Source organism: Helianthus annuus, chromosome 15 (assembly GCF_002127325.2).
Source record: "Helianthus annuus cultivar XRQ/B chromosome 15, HanXRQr2.0-SUNRISE, whole genome shotgun sequence".
Classification (NCBI taxonomy): Eukaryota; Viridiplantae; Streptophyta; class Magnoliopsida; order Asterales; family Asteraceae; genus Helianthus; species Helianthus annuus.
Window position 1 is genome coordinate 141,234,360 of NC_035447.2, and position 19,867 is coordinate 141,254,226.

At 39.5% G+C, this 19,867-nt stretch overlaps 1 protein-coding gene across 1 annotated transcript; it reads right to left on the bottom strand.

Annotated features, from left to right (window-relative positions):
• Window positions 1–976: 976 nt before the first annotated feature.
• On the bottom strand, window positions 977–4,022 carry LOC110914313. The gene is made up of 3 exons (XM_022159114.1): window positions 3,169–4,022; window positions 1,024–2,959; window positions 977–982 (listed from the first exon to the last, which is right to left on the bottom strand). The coding sequence occupies exons 1-3, from the start codon at window positions 4,020–4,022 to the stop codon at window positions 977–979; spliced, it is 2,796 nt and encodes a 931-aa protein (XP_022014806.1).
• Window positions 4,023–19,867: the final 15,845 nt, after the last annotated feature.

Consider the following 19,867-nt stretch of genomic DNA (forward strand, 5'->3'; position numbering starts at 1 on the left):
GATGATGTGTGGTGGTCGTTGACGGAGAGAAAGCAGGGAAGATGGAGATGAACGATGTTTTTGCAGGTTTTGATTCACGGAGGACGTTTGACGATGATGATTGGAAATGATGCACGATGCTGATGCTGTAATCTAATGGATATTGACGTTGACGAACAATAATATTGCAGGTTTCCGGCGAACAGTAAACGAAGAAGAAGAAGATGATCGGAGGTGGTGGTTTTCGGAGGAGCACGATTCGTTGGAAATTGAGAGTTGATGGAGAGAACGGTAGTCAGAAAAGATGGAGGATGATGAAAACGAAGGTGATGAAACGGTGATGAGTTGCAGGTTGTGAAACTTGCAAACTACGTTGAAGATGAACAACCTACTTGACTCAGAAACGTTGAATTCGAAACCGTTGTTGTGACTCGAGACAGTGGATGTTGATGACTCGAGATCTCGGTTGCGACTCGGAACCGTGGTTGCGACTCGAGACTGTGAAAGTTGATGAGTCGAGACCTGTGTAAACTTTTGGAGCTGACAACCTCTTGTTGAGTCGAGACCGTGGAAGTGAGTCGAGACCTTTGTGAAGGTTGTTGAGTCGAGACCGTGGAAGACGATGACTCGAGACTAGGAAGATGATGACTCGAGACTGTGATGATGATGATGAGAGTCGAGACCTTGTGAAAGATGAATGAAACTTTGATGATGAGTCGAGACCGTGACTCGAGACCTCCTTAACTCGAGAACGTGGATGTACGGCGGTGGTGAAGGACCGAAAGCATTAAAAGATGGAAATTTGAATTTGAAAGTAAACAAATTTTCAAAAGATTCTGTCAAATCAACAAATCACCGAAAATTTGTTTTTTTTTTTTTGAAAGGCTAATTTCATTAAACGACACCCAAAGCCCGAAAACCGAGCAGGGACCCAAAACAAGATTACAACAAAGGAAAATTACACCAATCCAACCATGAGGTATGATTGTTTCTCGACCTATGCCTATACCATAAAAAACCCAACGATTTAACTTCGCTAAATACCTTCTCCACTTTAGCTTCGCAATTCGAAAAGACGACTTTATTTCTAGCTTGCCACAAACACCAACACGAGACGATTATGATACCCTGAATAACCAACCTCTTAGAAGCATCGATATAACTCGCTTTGTGAATCTCGAGCAAATCTCTAAAAGAAAAGGCAAAAATCGGGGGAATCTTGCACCATTGACTAATCTTCTGCCACAAAATCACAGAAAAGAAGCATGAAGTAAAAAGATGCTCCACCGACTCGGCCTCGTCTCTACACAACGGACATAACCCATCCACAACGGGAACCCCCCTCCTGGCTAAATTATCCATAGAAGGAATCCTGTTCATTTCGGCTCTCCACACGAATAAATTGCACTTCCTTGGCACCCATTTGCACCAGTCCACAACGAAAACGTTGTCGGCCACAATCGGGCCCGATAAGGCCGCTTTGGCCGCCCCAACGGAAAAGAGACCCGAATGACTACCGAGCCACTTCCACCTGTCCGCCGAACCATTCAACGAGACTGAAGACATAGCCGATTGAAGAGAAATAAGCTCCGAGAATTCGACACCCGGTTCCGGATCGTGCTTCCAAAGCCAGACCCCATCAATCCTGTCCTTCACCTTACAGTCTTTCACAACCTCGAGCGAAAACAGATTCGGGTAGAGGACACAAAGAGGGACATCCGACAACCATGGGTCCAGCCAAAAAAGAATACGATCCCCGCACCCCACTACCCCCCGAAAAAGACTAGGGAAGCTCCGATTGCCCGGCAAAGTCTTGCTGAACACGTCCGCAATATTGTGCCACACTCCCGAGACCGCTTTTTTGACCGGAATAAAGATCCAGCCCGAACCACTAGAATGTATAGCATCCACCGTCCTCACCCACAAACTCTTATTTTCCGTCTTGTACCTCCATCCCCATTTACTTAACAAAGAACGGTTAATAAGAGACAACTTACAAATGCCCAAACCTCCGACATTTTTTGGAGACGCCACCCTATCCCATGCTACCCAGTGGATTTTATTTGCCTCTCCCGACCCACCCCAAAGAAATTTCTTAATAATCTTTTCCAAATCCGAAATAACCTTGACCGGGGCCTTATAAATAGAGAAGTAATAAGACGGGAGACTCTCGAGCACCGAACGGATGAGCGTAACTCTACCACCAAGAGACAACAAAGAGGATTTCCAAAGAGCGAGCCTAGCCTCGAAGATATCATAAACCGGTCTCCAATTTGCGATACGGTTCATATTAGCCCCTACTTTAAGCCCGAGGTACTTGAAAGGGAGGGAATCCGAGGAGCAACTAACCACATCTGCCAAAGCTTTTAACTCCGCTTCGCCCACTCCGATCCCAACGAGGTTGGATTTGCCCAAATTTATTCTCAGCCCCGAACAAGCATAGAAACATCTCAGGATTCTAACGATGTTAACCGCGTTCCCTTGAGACCATTCACCAACAATGAGAGCGTCATCCGCGAATAATAGATGAGAGAGACACGGACCATCAAAAGGAAGCTTGATCCCGGAAAACAAACCAACCTCCTCAGCTTTACTAATCATGCACGATAATGCCTCCATGTCGATGACAAACAAAAAAGGGGAGATAGGGTCCCCTTGCCTCATACCCTTAGAACATTTAAACTCGAAAGTAGGAGCACCGTTAACAAGAGCCGACGCACGGGCTGAAGATAAGATTCCCATAATCCAGTTGCACCACTTTGATCCAAACCCCATCTGACGACACACATCCACAACGAACTTCCAATGAATGTTGTCGTATGCTTTCTCGAAATCGATTTTGAAAAGGAACGCCTTTTTCTTGCACTTCTTCAACCAGGAGCACACCTCATTGATGATTAAGACCCCGTCAAGAATATTCCTGCCTTTCAAAAAAGCCGACTGGGGATCGGAGATTACCGATCCCAACACCTTCTTGAGCCTGTTAGCGAGAACTTTGGACACAACTTTATTCACCACCCCAACCAAGCTAATAGGTCGATAGTCACCGAGCCCCGTCGGGTCCCTCACTTTAGGAACGAGGGTGATAAAAGACGAGCCGCACCCCTCATTAATCCTCCCCGTTTCCCAAAAATACGACATAGTCTCCCAAAGTCTTCCTTGAAAATCTCCCAGAAAAATTTGAAAAACCTGAAATTGAAACCATCAGGACCAGGAGCACGATCGCTCCCGCAGTCAAAAACGGCTGACTTAATTTCCTCCAAGGAGAATCGGGCCTCTAACCAGGTTACATCCTCGTCTGAAATTCTTTTCAGGTTGGGGCAAACAAGACTCGGCCGATCCTCGACCTCCTCCGTAAGCCTAGCTTTAAAGAAGTTGAACACCTCCTTTTTGACTAGCGACGGTTTGGACACCCAAGACCCACCAACATAAAGCCCATGAATTGTGTTACTAGCTTTCCTCGAATTAACTTGAGAGTGGAAGAATTTAGAATTCTCGTCCCCGTCTTTAGCCCATCTAACCCGAGACCGCTGTTTGAGGTCCATACTTTTAGCAAACTCAACCTCGTTTAAAATTCTTCTATTTTCTGCTAGGATCCACTCCTCCTCCTCCGATAAATCCCTAGACTCCAACGCTTCTTCAAGCTCGTCAATTTCCTCGTTTGCAGACCCCACTCTTTCCCTTTCTCTTTTAAGCATTAGGTCTCTCCAAACTCTAATTTTGTCACGAATGAATCTGAGTTTATGAACCAAATAAACGTCCGGAGTCCACCCATCATTAACAAACTCAGCACAAGCATTCACTACAACTTCTTTGAAACCTTCTTTATCCAACCACGAATTAAAGACTCGAAAAGGCCGAGCCCCAAAATTAATCGGCTTTGTGGAGAGGATAATAGGGCAATGGTCCGACCACCTACAAGGCAGAGCCTTGAAACACGCTTCAGGCCAAGCGTTGAAGAACTCCGAGTTGACTAGGAACCTGTCAATCTTACTAGCTTTCCTCCCGTTTTCTGAATGCCACGTGAACCTCCTACCTTTCATGTTGAATTCCAACAATCCAGATTCGAAGATGAACGAATTGAAGTTACCGGCACACACCGGTTTGAAGGAACAATTTTTTCTTTCCTCCCTAAACCGCACAGAATTAAAATCCCCCCCCACCACCCAATAACCATCGTGACTTAAGATAATCTGATTCAGAGCCTCCCATAAATTCTTTTTTTCCTAGATACCTTGGGGCGCATAAACATTCAGAACATTCAACACCGAGTTACACCCACTGACTCTACCCCTCAAAAAGATAAAGTTTCTGTTTTTTGACACCTCCGAAACCTAGTGATTTTTGATAAAATTTCGATGAACACTATGAAGAAACCGAAGAACACCGAACCAAAAATAACGAAAATCTTGAATCTTTGATATCACACCGAGCCTAGGAATAGGTTCTAATGGCTCTGATACCACTTGTAAGTCCCGTTTAACCGGATCTTTCAATGATATCAAACAACACCAAGTTTGTGCGGAATCCAAACTTGATGTGATTCAAGAATAAACACAAAAAGCAAGAAATACGAAGAAAAATCGTCTGGTACAAGTGTTTTCACAACCAATTGCCTCTCTCTCTCTCTGTAGGAAATTCTGAAACTATGAGGCTCTCAAAGGTTCCTACACGTTTGAACCCTAAAACAAGTTATAAACTTGTTTATATACATAGATAAGCCCACTTCCCACATGGGCTCCCCTTGGGCCTGCTTGGCCCACATGGCCTAAAGCTTGGCCCAAGTGACCTATAAAGGTCCACAACCTAATATAAACTAACCCGGTAAGGCCCAGTTCGTAACCATAGCTCGTTATGTTAATTTGATGCGCCAGTCTCACACTTTAGGGCCTAACAAGTGTTGAACCTACAGGTTTACACTCGGACAGTGGCTACATAAATAAGACTTCCTTGGAGGCAATTCATTCCATAACACCTCTGTTATCTACTAGTGAGTTTGTATTAACCACTGGTTCCATCAAACAATTATCAAGTGTTGAAGGAAGAAGACCCCAGTACCAAGAAAAAGGGGCATCAGTTGTTGATGTTTGGAGTACACTCCCTACCTCAACATCTGATACAACCACTGGTAGTGGGAAATCAGATGATCCCATTAAATTGGGTGATGGTTTAAAGTACCAGGAATTGACGGAAAGAGTTGAAAAATTGGATACATCTGTTGTAGAAATCAAAGAAATGCTGCAACAGTTGTTAACAGTTCAAATGGCACCATCCACTGTTGTTCCACCTCAAGCACCTGCTCCACCACCAGCAGATGTTACAAATGAGCTCTGGAATCTTTTTCAACCATTTCTCCACCAACAACAACAGATGGCTGAGCAGCAGCATAAAAAACATGTTCAAGAGCTCAGAGAAGGAATGGAGTCTAGTTTCAAAACCACACAAGCAGACATCAAGGCTCTAAAAACACATATGTTGGCAACCACTGGCACTGCTCCTCCAACAGTTCTTTATCTTGATGAAATTCCTTCAGATAATGCCAAAAATGGGGAGAAAATTAAGGAGTGGATAAAGAAAGGGATTGATAATGGGGTGTATCTTGATCCAGAAAAGGATGCAATGCTCAGAAACATTCCTTTGCCAGATGGTAGCAAAAAGGTTGATGTTACCCAGAATGCACTTGATGATGGTGTCATAAGTGTAAAAAGGGATAGAGCGGCAAAGGATTTATCAAGGTGGAATGTGGAGAAGAGAGCTTTCATGGAGCTGAATGAGCAGGGTTGTTCTGGTGAAAAGGATGATCAAAATCATGTTCCAAAAAGAAATCTTACTAGAAAAGTAAGGAAACCCAAATCCACACCATCCAGCCTTCCTAAGCATACTTCAAGACCACCATCCAAAAGCCACCAACATCAAACCTCCACCCAAACAGTTGCTGAAACTTCTATTGTTCCAACATCTGCTGGTACTTTAGTTGTTACAACAACTGTTCTCACTTCAACACACACCACTTCAACACACACCACTACCACTGCTTTATCACCATCAAAAACATCTCCACCACCATTTCCTGCCTTAAAGCAGAAGACAGCAGATGTTAAAACATCTGTTGTAATGGCAACATTGGTTGAAACACCAGTTGTTTCAACAACTGTTAGTCAGTCACAAACCACTACCACTCAAATCACCTCCACTGTTCCACCCAAAACATCATCTGCCTCTCCTAAAATTAAAAGGAGAAGGATTATCATACCAGATGATGATTCTCCATCACCACCACCAACAGCTTCAAAATCCCAAGCACTTGTCACAATTCCAAAACCCATTCCTCTCTCTTCAACTCAAACTCAAAAGCCATTACCTCCTGCAGGTGTTGTATTTCCTTTAGAGCTCATAGCGGTTAGAGACGAAATCAAATCTTTCTACTATGAGGATAACCCTGCCAAAAGGAGCTTGCCTTCAGTTAAACGATATCCTAGGCCAAAAAACATTGAAGAATATTTAGAAATTAAAGCCAAGCAAGCAGAGGACATCGCTAACAAAAATAAACAAGGGAAATCTGATAGGGAATTTCAGCAAAACTATCAGTTTCTTCTCACACGGGTCAGATCAATGGAGCAATTTGCCAAAAATGTTAGTCAACAAATTTCAGAAAGGGCAGATGAGACCCTGAGAAAAGACTACATTGAAAATATCATGACCTACAAGAAATACAAGGTGGAGAAACACATGTACAAAAACTGGACCATTCCTGAGCTTGAAAAAGAAGTAGCCAGGATTCATGAAATGATCAAAAATAAAGTCTAGCAGACTCCTCCTGAAAAATTCAAACAGTTTGAAACTGAAAAGGCATTAGAGTTAAAGAGAATGATAGAGGAGCTTATCACAGCTGATTATGGGTCAAGGAACTCTGTGTTAAAGTGGGGAGAAGCTAGGGTTAGGGCCACCTATAAAAGGTTAGAGGAACTTAGGAAGAAAGATCCAACAGTTCCACAAAAGCCTGACTACTCCAAAGCAGAGGTCTCGAAAAGACCACCAAAGCTGCAGGTCAAAAGAACCACTGCTCCTGCTGGTGCTACCATCTACAAAAGAAGGAGTCAAAACCAGTTGGATGCTGAAACAGTTCAAGATCTAATTTCTAGTAATGACCTTGTAAAAGAGGAAATTATGTTAATGATGAAAGAAGAATCTGAACTGGAACAATCTGCAAGTGCTGCTCAACCAGTCATGAATAGGCCAGCATCACCAAATACCTCTTCAAATAAAAATCTCCCAAGAAACCAACCAGGCTCAAAAGTACTAAAGTGGGAAACTGATAAACAGACCCACGTACTGATAGTGTTCAAGTCTAGTGGAGAAGTGAAGAAATTAACAAGGGAACAAGCTCTTGGCCAGAGTCTTGAAGATTTGCAGGATCTCCTTGATCTTCCACTTAGCAGGGATGAGGATGATACAGATGCCTTAACCTTTGAATTACAGCTCAAAGGGCAAATAAGGGAACTGCTGATGAGGCAATAAAGATCTACAATAATGGAGAGTTTTGGCATTATCTGTTCCAGGGGGAGATTGTTGGGATTGAACCCTGCCAAAGGAACAGATAATGAAAGCCAAAACTGGATCAGAGTAGTGGATCCAGAATAAGCAGATGTTTGGTTGCAAGTCTCTCCCCTTGAAAGTGGTTTCAACATCTCCTAACCTCCTATCTGCTGATCATGCAAACTGCTGACCTACAACTGCTGATCAAGTCAAAGTCTGTTGAAGAACTAAAGCTCTACTGCTCAATCTAATGCCTTGTTTCAAGCACTGCTGATCATGACAAGTACTACTGGGTTCACAGCAGTGGAAGGAAGCAGCATCTGTTTATGTTTACTTTATGTAATGAACTGTAACATCAGTAGTTAGCATAGCAGTGTTTGTATAGGTCAGTTGTTAAGAGTTTGTTAGGAGGTTAGATGTCACTTTCATGGTGACGTCAGCTTTGATGCTCAGTAGTTTGCTAGTGCCTATAAAGAGAACAGTGCTCTGTACTGTTCTGTTTAGGTCTTTCACCATCATTCTTCCTGCACGAACAAATACTGAGCTCGGGCTGAGGGGGAGTTTGCAAATCATACATGCATTGTAATCAAAGTTTGAAATAAATTTAATCATTTGATTCTGTGTTGAAAATGTATGATTGAGAGCATTTCTTCTGTTTGATTGTGAAAAGTTTGCTTCCATTTAATTTCCGCTGCACTACTCTTCCATTATTCATCTAAATTCAAACACGAATCACAATCAATCCAAACTCAGATCCTAACACCACATGTTGGGGATAACTCCTTTGTGGGTTTTATAAGTGGTGAGTCGGTTAATCATGACCGGCTTCCAAACTGGCCCTAAATGTATGACAAACATATAAATCTGTATACAAGACTATTTTTATAATTGTCCCAAGTTATAAAAGATTTTCATGCCAGGTGCACCTAAACCAATTTTCACAAAACTCTTTTCAAATGAGTCGGTTAATAGTATTTACCAGTGTAAACTGACGTATTTTCAAAATGCTAAGTGACAGGTACTACTCGTAATAGGCTGGGAGCTACTCGGTGTCGAAATAGAGGATCTTGCAAATCCTTTAAGATGCCTTAAAGTCCGCTAAACTTCATTTTAGACTTTTTGTAATTATCCGCCTATGGATTTGATATTATAAGCTCGTCTATAATTAATACTTTGATATTTCAGACATTTGGGTTTGTAATAATATTTTATATTCCAATACTTCCGCTTTGCTATTCTGTGTATGTTTGACCTTGACGATACCAATCTTACGTCATGATACTCCCCACCGGGCCCACCGGTTTGTGGTTAAAATATCGGGGTGTGACACCTACCATTCCCCAATGTGGGTTTGGTTTTGCCCAATCACTCCTAATTAACTAATAGAAAGCTAAACCTGCTAACCGTTTATCATTTCACGAATTACAAGATATCCAAAGACCAAATCTAAAAGTTGTTGTCACAAATATGCCCCAACATGATTCTTGGGACTTCCAAGTGTGAAACTTCATTTGGAATGGGGGTTCTAAACTCGTGAATGTCTATATTTGCCAATCTGGCAACATCATAATGCATTCTCTTCATCAGTGAATGCAAATCACTCATGAGTTGTGCATTTTTCTTTATCTTCTTCATGCACCTTCTCAAATTCAACTTTGACTTGTTCTTTCTGTGCTGCCTATTCTTTTACCAACTTCTCAAGAGCATCTGATAAACTGTTGTTGCTTGCTCTTAAGCTGCTTATTTCTTCTAGTATCTCACCAGAACTTGAAGTTCTCTATATCTTAATGCTTTCCATTTCCTCAAAGACTTTCTTGAATTCTGCTGTGAATCTGCTACTTTCCGATGAACTTTCTGGTGGCTACTGCATACTTTTCAGAGTTTCAGTATTCTTTTTAGTTTGACTTTTAATTGCTTCTACTGATTCTGATAAAGATTTCATATCAGATTTTAGGCTCCTCAATTCTTCTAGCAACATGTCTAGTTTAGCTTCCACTGGTGACTTGGTTCCCTTGGTTGATGTTTATGCTACAACTTGTATGACATTGTTTAGCACATTTTCAAGTTGTTCTTTTGAGATGAGTGGTGTTTCAGTGGGAAAGGGGGAACAATAGATGTTCAAGCTACAAAACCAGTAGAAGACACACTTGCTGCTGTTATTAAAGGTTTAGATTGACCATGAGACCAATCAGTAACACCTTCACCAGATTTATGAAACACATTCACATCTAGAATTTTCCCCATTTCCTTGAATCATTCTGGTGAATGACCCTCCGTGAGTTGTTGAGAAAAGCCTAGTTTCCTCTTCCAGGTTTCCCTTAATCAGTAAACTGGTCTCCACCTGTTGCTATCTCTAACTCCTCCTCACCAATTGATTTGGAGTCAAGATGTATAGGACTGATAATCCCCTCATTTATTTCATCAGATTGTCTAGGGACTATTTTGTAACTAACTTGAACAGATTCTTCAGAATCATAATCTGTTGAATTTCTTGCAATATTTAGAAAGGGATCAAACTGAGCACCTGATTCATGTTGCACTTCTGTTTCTGGATTCTACTCCACTTGTTCATCTGTTTCCATCAGATTTGGTGAAATTCTGGTATCATGTTGTTGTTCTTCTGTTTCATTAGTTTCTAGTGCCACACATTTGATCATTGTCTTCTGGTGAAGAGCTGATGTCAAACACTGCTACTTGATCTTCTTGTATGATGTTTTCCGGTACCTCCTTGGTCTTCGTCATGGCTTGAGTAATCAGACAGTTCAACAGGAACTCAACTAAAAGTTGACATCTTTAATCGTATTGTGAGTGTTGAACATTCATCATAATATTGTTATCTTTGATAGGTAGAAATTTGTCTTCCTTGATGAAGGTGACATCGTGTTCAACTGCTGGAATGCTGAGGTTAACAGTGTTTGGTGCAGACATGGTGATTTGCAGATGAATTTTGCTGTCCAAAAACAAAGGGGTTTTTAGGGCTTGTAAGTTTTGATGTTGAAGATGAAGTCCCAGTTTTGAAATTGAGTATATATAGGATTTGTGGGGACAGAGATCGTGGGGTGGTTAGTATTTAAGTAGGTTTATGACAAGTTAATGGCAATTATCTTTATCTAAATTGTTTTTGAACTTTGATATATCTCCAATATTTCTCAACAAGATGAATTGTGATTGGTGAATACTAACGGCCATGTGGTACCTTTCACCTCTTGTGGGACCACTTTCAGAGAAAAGGTCCAATTATATTCTTTCTAGAAGCTGACATCCTTCCCCAATTTTGGAAGGCAAAATCCAGTTTCTGGAGACGTCATCAGAAAATGTGTATGATATTTTTTATATCAACTCGTTCTTCTTGCATTCATTTTTATCAGAAGGTCATCAGAATTGCATCTTCCCCTTTAATAGAGTGCTCCTTTTCTTGATGATGAGAGTGAATGAGTAGAGTATCAGAAATGGTACTTACATATGTTTGTCTGGTGGAACTTCTTGTCCTTTCTTGAAAAGATGGGAAAAAAATTAAAAGGAGAAAGAGAAATAACATGAGAAGTGTTCTTTATGTTTCAAACATGGTTTGAACAAATCTGATGGTATTTTCTTGTTTTTGAAGGTTGTTCCACTATTCTTGATTTTACCAGACTTTGATCTCATTTTACAAAACTTTATCAGATCTGAGAAGTAACTGATCAGATTTTATCAGAAATAAGCCTTATTTTTATCAAATTTTCTCCCTTTTTTAAGTACTAATTGATATTCTATCTGATAATCTTAATGCTTAATTCTTTTGTCATTGAGTCTTTTTACCCTTCCTTTGTTCCCTCCTTCATTTTTTTAAAGTAGGATTTAAGAATATATATATATAAATATACATGTAGAATATATACAAACAGACCAAAAAAAGAAATAAAACTAATCTACGTTAAAGATAAGTTCAACAAAAGCCTAGGGATGAGTTTCATGTCCCGTATTGTTGGCACTTGGCACCACGTATGCATTGTGAAAGTTTTCTTGAAATATCGTCTCAGCTCTAGGATACAAAACTAGAACTCCCCAAAGTCTAGCTGATGTGTTATCACCCTCATTAAGAAACAAGGATAAACCAAAAATGGTTTGCTAGACCACAAGTTGCTCATAAGATCTCTTATTAGGTAATGAGAGAAGTTGTATGGAACATCTTGCACGATTGCATGTACAGGCTCCATGAGCTTGTAGGGGATCTAATTAAAGTTTAGAAGCTTCTTTGAGAAGCATATCCCGAGCTAGGTGACAAGAAACTACCATGGTTGAATAAAACCGGACATGGCAATGGCTCTAGCATGGCTATCTACATGATATCTCATCTGGGTGAGGGTGTTGTTCAGCTCCTGAGTGAAGATTAGCACGTTGTTATCATCATTAAGATGTAGTACCTCCCCGATGATGTACTCATTCAGCACAATGGGCTTCCCCATCACCCAACTACCGATGGTAGTCAGTCTCCCCTCGTGAAGCATGAGGCTTGCATTGAGCCAAAACTGTTGCAAAATATCTAAAGAGATCCAGATTTGAGAAGTAAGGGCATAGGCCAGTGGGATGTTGAGCAACATGGCCAGGATAATGTTACACCTCTCCCATGCTGGACTTGAAACGTCTATGCGGACCCTCAGGTTGTGTCATGGGTGGTATGGTAGTGGTAAGTATGTGGATTCATTTTGTGCCATGGTTTAGGGTTTGGAAGATGAAGAGTTTTTCTTTAGGGCTTCTGAACAAAGGATGAGGATGAAAATGACTGATGCTGTGGAGAAAATCTCCAAGTGGTAGTTATTTATAAGTGAAAGTGCATCTTTGCCCTAAATGGCACCTACCAACTCAGATTTTGTATCTTTTTTTTCTTTATAGTTAAGATCTGTTGTTAGAGGTATAAAAGAATGATGTGAGACAGATTTTCTTCTCATTTATGACCTAGGCGGCTATCACCCGAGAACTCCTCATGCAATGATGAGTATGCAATGAATGTTCAACGAAAGAGAAGGCATGCATTAAATTTCTGCCTAGAAATTTTACTTTGTGACGCCAACAACCCTAAGCAGAAGAGATTTAATTTGATTTATAATTTTTTGTTGAAGAAATAAAAACAAAAACTTAAAGTATAAAAAGAAAAATAACAAAAATAAATAAGACAAGATAATGTACGTGATTGTGGTGATGGTGTATACGTATGCAGTGTGCATGCAAATGAGAGAAATTTTTTGAGGTCTATCAGATTTTCTGTTGATTTGGTCAAAATCTGCTAGATTACTAGATTTTCTGGTAAATTTATGAAGTTTTCGGTAAAACATCAGAATTTTTACCAGAATTCTGATCCATTTTTAGTGCATCAAAATTTTCTTCCTTTTGTGACAAAATGTTTTCTCTTGTTTCTTATACCTCATATTGACCATACCCAATTTACTGGCCAAAAAATTATGTCTCTTTTCATCAAGAAGTTTAGTAAAAATGTTAGCAATTTGTCTTTCTGTTGGAACAAAATACGTTTCAATGTTACCTTTCTCCACGTGATCTTTTATGAAGTGATATCTAACATCAATGTGCTTAGTTCTTAAGTGATGCACTGGATTTGATGTTATAGCAATGGCACTTTTTGAGTCACACAATATGGGATTTTTTGTCAGATTTACTCCATAATCCCTCAACTGAATTTGCATCCATAATACTTGGGAATAATAACCTGCTGTTGCTACATACTCTGATTCAGCTTTTGACGTGGATACACAATTTTGTTTCATGCTTGCCCAACAAACTAGTTTATCTCCCAGCATTTAACAGGCACCAGATGTGCTTTTCATGTCAAGCTTGCATCCTGCATGATCTGCATCTGTGTATGCTATTAATTCTAAACTTGTGTCTTTAGGATACCATAAACCAAGATCTAATGTTCCTTTTAGATATTTAAAAACTCTTTTTAGTGCTTTTAAGTGGGATTCTTTAGGATTGCATTGATATCTTGCCAGAAAACAAGTGAAAAACATTATATCTGGTCTACTGGCTATTAAGTATAGCAATGATCCTATCATTCCCCTCTAAGTTTTAATATCAACACTTTTGCTATCTGGATCAGAATCAAGTTTGTTTCCAGTGACTATGGGAATTTTTGAAGTTGAGCAATTTTCAAGTGAGTATTTTCTTAAAATTGTTCAGACATATTTTGATTGACTCAGAAATATGCCATTACTTTGTTGTTTTACTTGTAATCCTAAGAAAAAGTTTAACTCACTCATCATACTCATTTCAAAATGGCTGGTCATTAGTTTTTCAAACTTTTTGCAAAACTTGGGATTGGTTGATCCGAATATAATGTCATCAACATAAATCTGAACCAATAAAGTGTCCCCTTTATGAGTTTTGAGAAATAGAGTTGTGTCAATAGTATCTTTGGTGAAGCTAGAATTGATTAAGAAGTTTGAGAGAGTTTCATACCATGCTCTTGGAGCTTGCTTTAACCTATACAAGGCTTTGTTTAGTTTTTAAACATGTTTTGGAAATTTAGGATTAAGAAAGCCTTTAGGTTGTTGCACATATACTTCTTCTTCAATTTTACCATTTAGGAATGTTGATTTTACATCCATCTGTTATACTTTGAAATCTGTTGAAGCTGCATATGCAAGGAAGATTTTCACTACTTCTAATATTGCAACTGGGGCAAAAGTTTCATCATAATCTATGCCTTTTTGTTAACAATATCCTTTTACCACCAGTTTGCCTTGTTCCTTGTTATGATGCCTTGCTCATCAGATTTGTTTCTGGATACCCATTTTGATCCAACGACAGATTTGTCACTTCGTCTGGGAACCATATTCCAAACCTGGTTCTTTTCAAATTGGTCAAGCTCTTCTTGAATTGCTTAGACCCAATCTGAGTCATTGAGTGCTTCTTTGACATTCTTTGGCTCCATCATGCTTAGAAAACCTGCATAGAGACATTCATGAGTTGTAGCTGATCTTGTTTTAACACCTTCTTCTAGGTTTCCAATTATGTTTGATTGGGAATGTCCATTTATCCATCTGTTATTGTTGTGTGAACTTGTGTGTTCTGATTATTCTAATGCTTCCCCCTAATGTGTGGCCCCTGTTGTATTGAGAGGATCAGAATTCTGGTGTACATTTGCGTCTTCTAATGAATTTCCAGAATTCTGATCATCTTGTACTATTTTTGATGAAGGTTCAAAATTTTCTACAGGGTTAGTACATAACTGATCTTTGGTTGATTCATTGTTTTTGTAGTCACATTCAAGAAGCTCTTTTGTTAATTGATTAAGAAGATGCTCATAATTTTCTTGTTGATTTGTTGAGTTTATTTATTTTAAAATTTCACCAGAAATTTCAGTTTCTGCTGAATCATCAAATGATACATACAAACTCTCTCTTATTGTCCTTGAATTTAGAATAAAGACTCTATAAGCTTTAAAGGACATTGAGTAACCAAGAAAATTTCCTTTTTCAGCATTTTTGTCAAATTTTTCCAAACTATCAAAGTCATTAAACATATAACATCTACAACTAAAGGTGTGTAAAAATTTGATATTTGGAATCCTTCCATTGATGATGTGATAAGGTATTTTCTGATGTCTTTTGTTTATGATAGTTCTGTTTTGTGTAAAACAAGCATTAGCAATTGCTTCTGCCCAAAAGTAAGTGGACAGTTTGGCATAAGCTAGCATGGTTCTTGTTACTTCTACCAAGGTTCTATTTCTCCTTTCCACTACTCCATTTTGTTGTGGAGTTCTTGGAGCAGAAAAGTCATGAAATATTCCTGTGCTAAGAAGGAAAGTCTCAAGTTTTGAATTTTTGAATTCTTTTCCATTATTAGATCTGATCCTTCTTACAGATAATTTTAACAAATGTTCTGTTAGGAAACTTTATTTGTAAGTATTGAAGAAAATCATAATCAACTGGATCTATGAAGAGATAACAGTCCTACAGATCATAAAAAGAAGAAGAAGATCAGATAGAACAACTGAAATACACAGCATCTACTTCAAAGAATCACAAGTTGATCAAGAGCTGAATTTGATTATCAGAAAAGGTCATTTCTGATGGATCTGATGATATTTTTGATGAAATATCATCAGCTTCTGACGATTCTAATCATCAGAATCTTTCTGATGATTTGTTCATCAGAATTTCTGATGAAGTGGTTCATCAGAATTCTGATGAAATACCCCACTTGTCTGAAACTGGCTCTATCCTGCCACACCTGCCGAAACAAGTTGACATTGTTGGATATCATGATGAAAAAGGCAACTTGAATATTGGATTCAATGAATATGTCAAATGGCCACTTTTTGCAGGACTTATTGCATGAATAAACTATTGTTTATTCATGCACCCAACCTTCTATAAATAGAAGGCTCTACCAGCAGAAGATAATTGAGTTTGAAGCTTAGCATTCATATACAAACACCCAAACTCCATTTCCATTCTCACCCATAAAATTCAAGATTCATTTGTATTAGATAATAATCTTACAATCACCTTGTTAAACAATTTTGTTTCAAAGTGATATAAACTTGATAATTCTGTAGGTCTTGTTTCTTGAAAGTCTGATTTTCATTTTCGCACATCTTTTTCACATCTACTGAAATCACTTGCCATATTACGTGAAAAGAAGTTGTTTAGGCCATACTGGGTCCAACAATTGGTATCAGAGCAGATTGAATAAACTATTTTCAAACGATCAATCGCTCATCTTATTTTCTCTAAATATGGCCAGCTTTCAATCCTGGAATAGTGCTTTTAACATTGGTTCTATGTCCAAACCTCCGACTCTGGTCAGAGAGGAATACCCCCAATGGAAAATCAGGATGGTCAATTTCCTAAATGGTCATGACTGAGCTCTGTTTCAATCCATTGAAAGGGGTCTACATATACCAATGACTGATATACCAGCAGTTCCAGAAACTGACCAAACACCAGCAATCCCTGCCTCCCGTGCTCCCAAAAGTGAAATAAACTGGAGCGCGGAAGACAAGGATCTGGTGGCTGGGGATGAAAGGGCAAAGTCACTCTTAATAATGGTCATCCCCAATAACATATTTTTCACAAGTTGATGCATGTGCATCAGCTAAGGAAATATGGGATCAATTAGAAAACCTTTGTAAAGGAGGAGAAAGGATGAAGAGAAACAAGAGAACAAACAATGTTTCCACATATGAGAGATTTAAAAGTTTACCAAACGAAAAATTAAGTGATAGATATCAAAGATTCACAAAACTTTTAAACGAGAGAAATTTGGTATAACAAAGTCAAATGATGAAAGAAACATAAAATTTCTTGATGCTTTACCTAGAGAATGGAGAAGTCTCACCATGACGTTGTCCTCAACCTTAGAACTAGGAAACATGAGTCTTCATGACTTATACAGCATCTTGATCCCCAGAGAGGAAGAAATATTTGAAGAAACCATTCATGTTAGTGCACTACATCTGTCGACTTCGTCTTGTATCGAGTCTTACATTGTATTGATTAGATTAGGGCGCGTTTTACGAGAAAATAGGATAGCATATAGGTTTAACCTGGTAGGTCCGCTTATGTGTACATGTCCGTATGTGGGAACCTACCTGGTCCGCTTATGTGTACATGTCCGTATGTGGGAACCTACCTGGTCCGCTTATGTGTACATGTCCGTATGTGGGAACCTACCTGGTCCGCTTATGTGTACATGTCCGTATGTGGGAACCTACCTGGTCCGCTTATGTGTACATGTCCATATGTGGGAACCTACCAACACTATAAATACCACATGAGCGAACTCATTTGTAACTTTCTAGAATTCCATGCCGAAGTGCTGCCGGTGTGAAGAACGAGCTGTAAACATTGTCAAATCAATAAAATCAGTAGATTAAGTGAATTGCAAGCTATCTCTACTTCGTTTCTTGTTATTCCGCACCTGAAACGTAGTTGAACGCCTCTAAATGACTCATTCGGGTCAGATCACGATCCTACAAGTGGTATCAGAGCTTGGGAGGAGGAGTTCTGCAGAAATTAGCTGGATTTCATCATCATTTCTTGCTTCTACTCCTTCTTTATTCAATTCAGAAAATTTTCACGGTCAAAATTCGCTCAAAATTTCACAGACTGTGCGCAATTGAACATAGACAAACCCTGGAAAGTTTTGGACCAAAATACGGACTAAAAATGGATGAAATGACCTTCGAACTTGGTTCTGCTTTTACGGACACTTGATAGATCCGCTTATTTGACTAGTTCAAGTCCGCTTATTCGGACATATTTGCATTAAGGTCCGCTCCAAATAACTATCAAGTCCGCTCCAATAATCATTCAAGTTCACTTATAAGACTATTCAAGTCCGCTTATTTGGACATTTTTGGAGTAGATCCGCTCAAAAGATCATTCAAGTCCGCTTATAAGACCATTCAAGTTCCCTCCAGTGTCACTTAATTGGTAAGGTCCGCTCCAAAGACAATCAAGTTCGCTTCAAAGATAATCAAGTCCGCTCCAAAGGTTAAGATCAAGTCCGCTCCAAGTGCGCTTCATAGATCCGCTTTTAGTGACAAAGTCAGTAGGTTCGCTTATTCGGTCATTATTTAGATCCGCTTTTCTGAACATCCTAGTTTCGCTTATTTGTCAACTATCTTGGAAAACATGCTAAGTCATCATGGATACTGAATTTTACAATACGTTTGCAACACCATCTACTCTAGCTGCGATTGCTCAGGCCATGAATTTAGAGAACGAGACGAGAACCACCCAAAAGCCCCCAAAATTGATGAGTATCGAAGAATACTACGGGTGGAAAGATCGATTCGAGAACTGGGTTCAGACAAACCATCTTAGGTCATGGGAATGCATACTGAAGAAATACGTGTTGCCTCGAACAGATTTGCAGGTTCTTAAAGAGTTATATGAGTTCACGGATCAGGAAAGGGTTATGTACAAAGCGGAGAAAATGATGATCAGTCTGCTGCAACAAGCAATCAAAGAGGATATATTCATTCTGCTACAACATGACAAAACTACAAAGTCAATTTGGGATGCACTTAAAGTCAAATTCGAGGGTAGCGAGAATATAATAAAGAGCAAAAAGGCACTACTAAAGAAAGAGTTTGATCTGTTCAGCAGCTTACCGGGAGAGGATACAAAGAAGCTGATTGAAAGTTACTGTCACCTTGTACGATCATTGTCGATGTTGAGTATTACTAAAGGTCGTGAAGAGTGGGTAGATAAACTTGCTGATGCGTTATCACAGAAGGAGTGGGGAACATATCTGATGATTCTGAAAAACACGGGTGTTTATGATGGGTTAACGATTTCTCAGTTTATCGAAAAGATCGAGAGTCAGGATTTGGAACAGCAAAAGATCGCGAGGATGAATAGTCCGAGTGGTCAACAGGATGTGAAGATGTACTATAAAGGTAGTATTCAAGTTCCTGAAGCTGAGAGAAGTCCGAAAATTCAAACTGCGTTCAGTGCTGGGGATTCATCAGAAAAGGCTGATCAGGGTTCTGGCAAAAGCAGCAGTGGATTCTCATCATTTCCGAGTGTTAATCCTAAAGAGTCAAATTCAAGTTTTCAGTCACAAAGCACAAAAACGGGAAATGGATATGTGATTCAGTGTAACATCGCGCTAAATCTTCCAGAAGGCCAAAGCTTTTCAGAAGACACTGTTAAAGACCACATGGCTCTACTTGGTTCTGTATTTTTATCTTATGAGGGTCTAGTAGCTGGTCGGATCGGAAATCCCATGCTCACCAAAGAGGATTACGACCAAATAGACGCCAAAGAGATGGAATTAATGGATATCAAATGGTGTCTTGCAAGTGTTCTTCGACGTGCTGAAAAGTTCAAAACAATCACCGGGAGAAATGACTTTCTTGATGCTCATGTATCTACTTTAGGTTTTGATAAATCTAAAGTTCCTTGTTTTCGATGCAGGGAAAAAGGCCATTTCAAACGGGAATGCAAGAATAGAGAAGCTAGCGGTGCTCAGAATCCATTTGGTAAAGATGATTACTACCGGAAAGCCATTTATCAGCAGGTTGGTCAATCATAAGATTCACAGACGGCTCATGGTAGAAAGATTGAAGATTCTAAGAGAGCGTGTTTAGTGGACTTCAGCTGGGACAAATACATATCATCTGAAAGCAAAGCATGTATAGTCGATCAAGATGATGAGAGACTACCTGAAGGCTTTAGCTGGGATATGTTCGTTGATGAAAAGGGAGAATACAAAGCCTTCATCGCCAAGATTGTCAGAGAGCCAGACATGTTTGCTACCTGGATGAAGCCTATTGGAGTGAATGTGAAGAGTGAGGATGAAAAGTCTGTTACTTCTGATGAAAGCTCAGAAAGTTCTGATGAAA

Bases quoted from the DNA above. Each gene is read 5' to 3' on its own strand.
- LOC110914313 (XM_022159114.1), bottom strand. From the start codon at position 4,022: ATGAAAGGTAGGAGGTTCACGTGGCATTCAGAAAACGGGAGGAAAGCT. The intron at 2,960-3,168 runs GTTTTTCAAATT...TCTCGCTAACAG, and splicing joins CCTGATGGTTTCAATTTCAG to GCTCAAGAAGGTGTTGGGAT.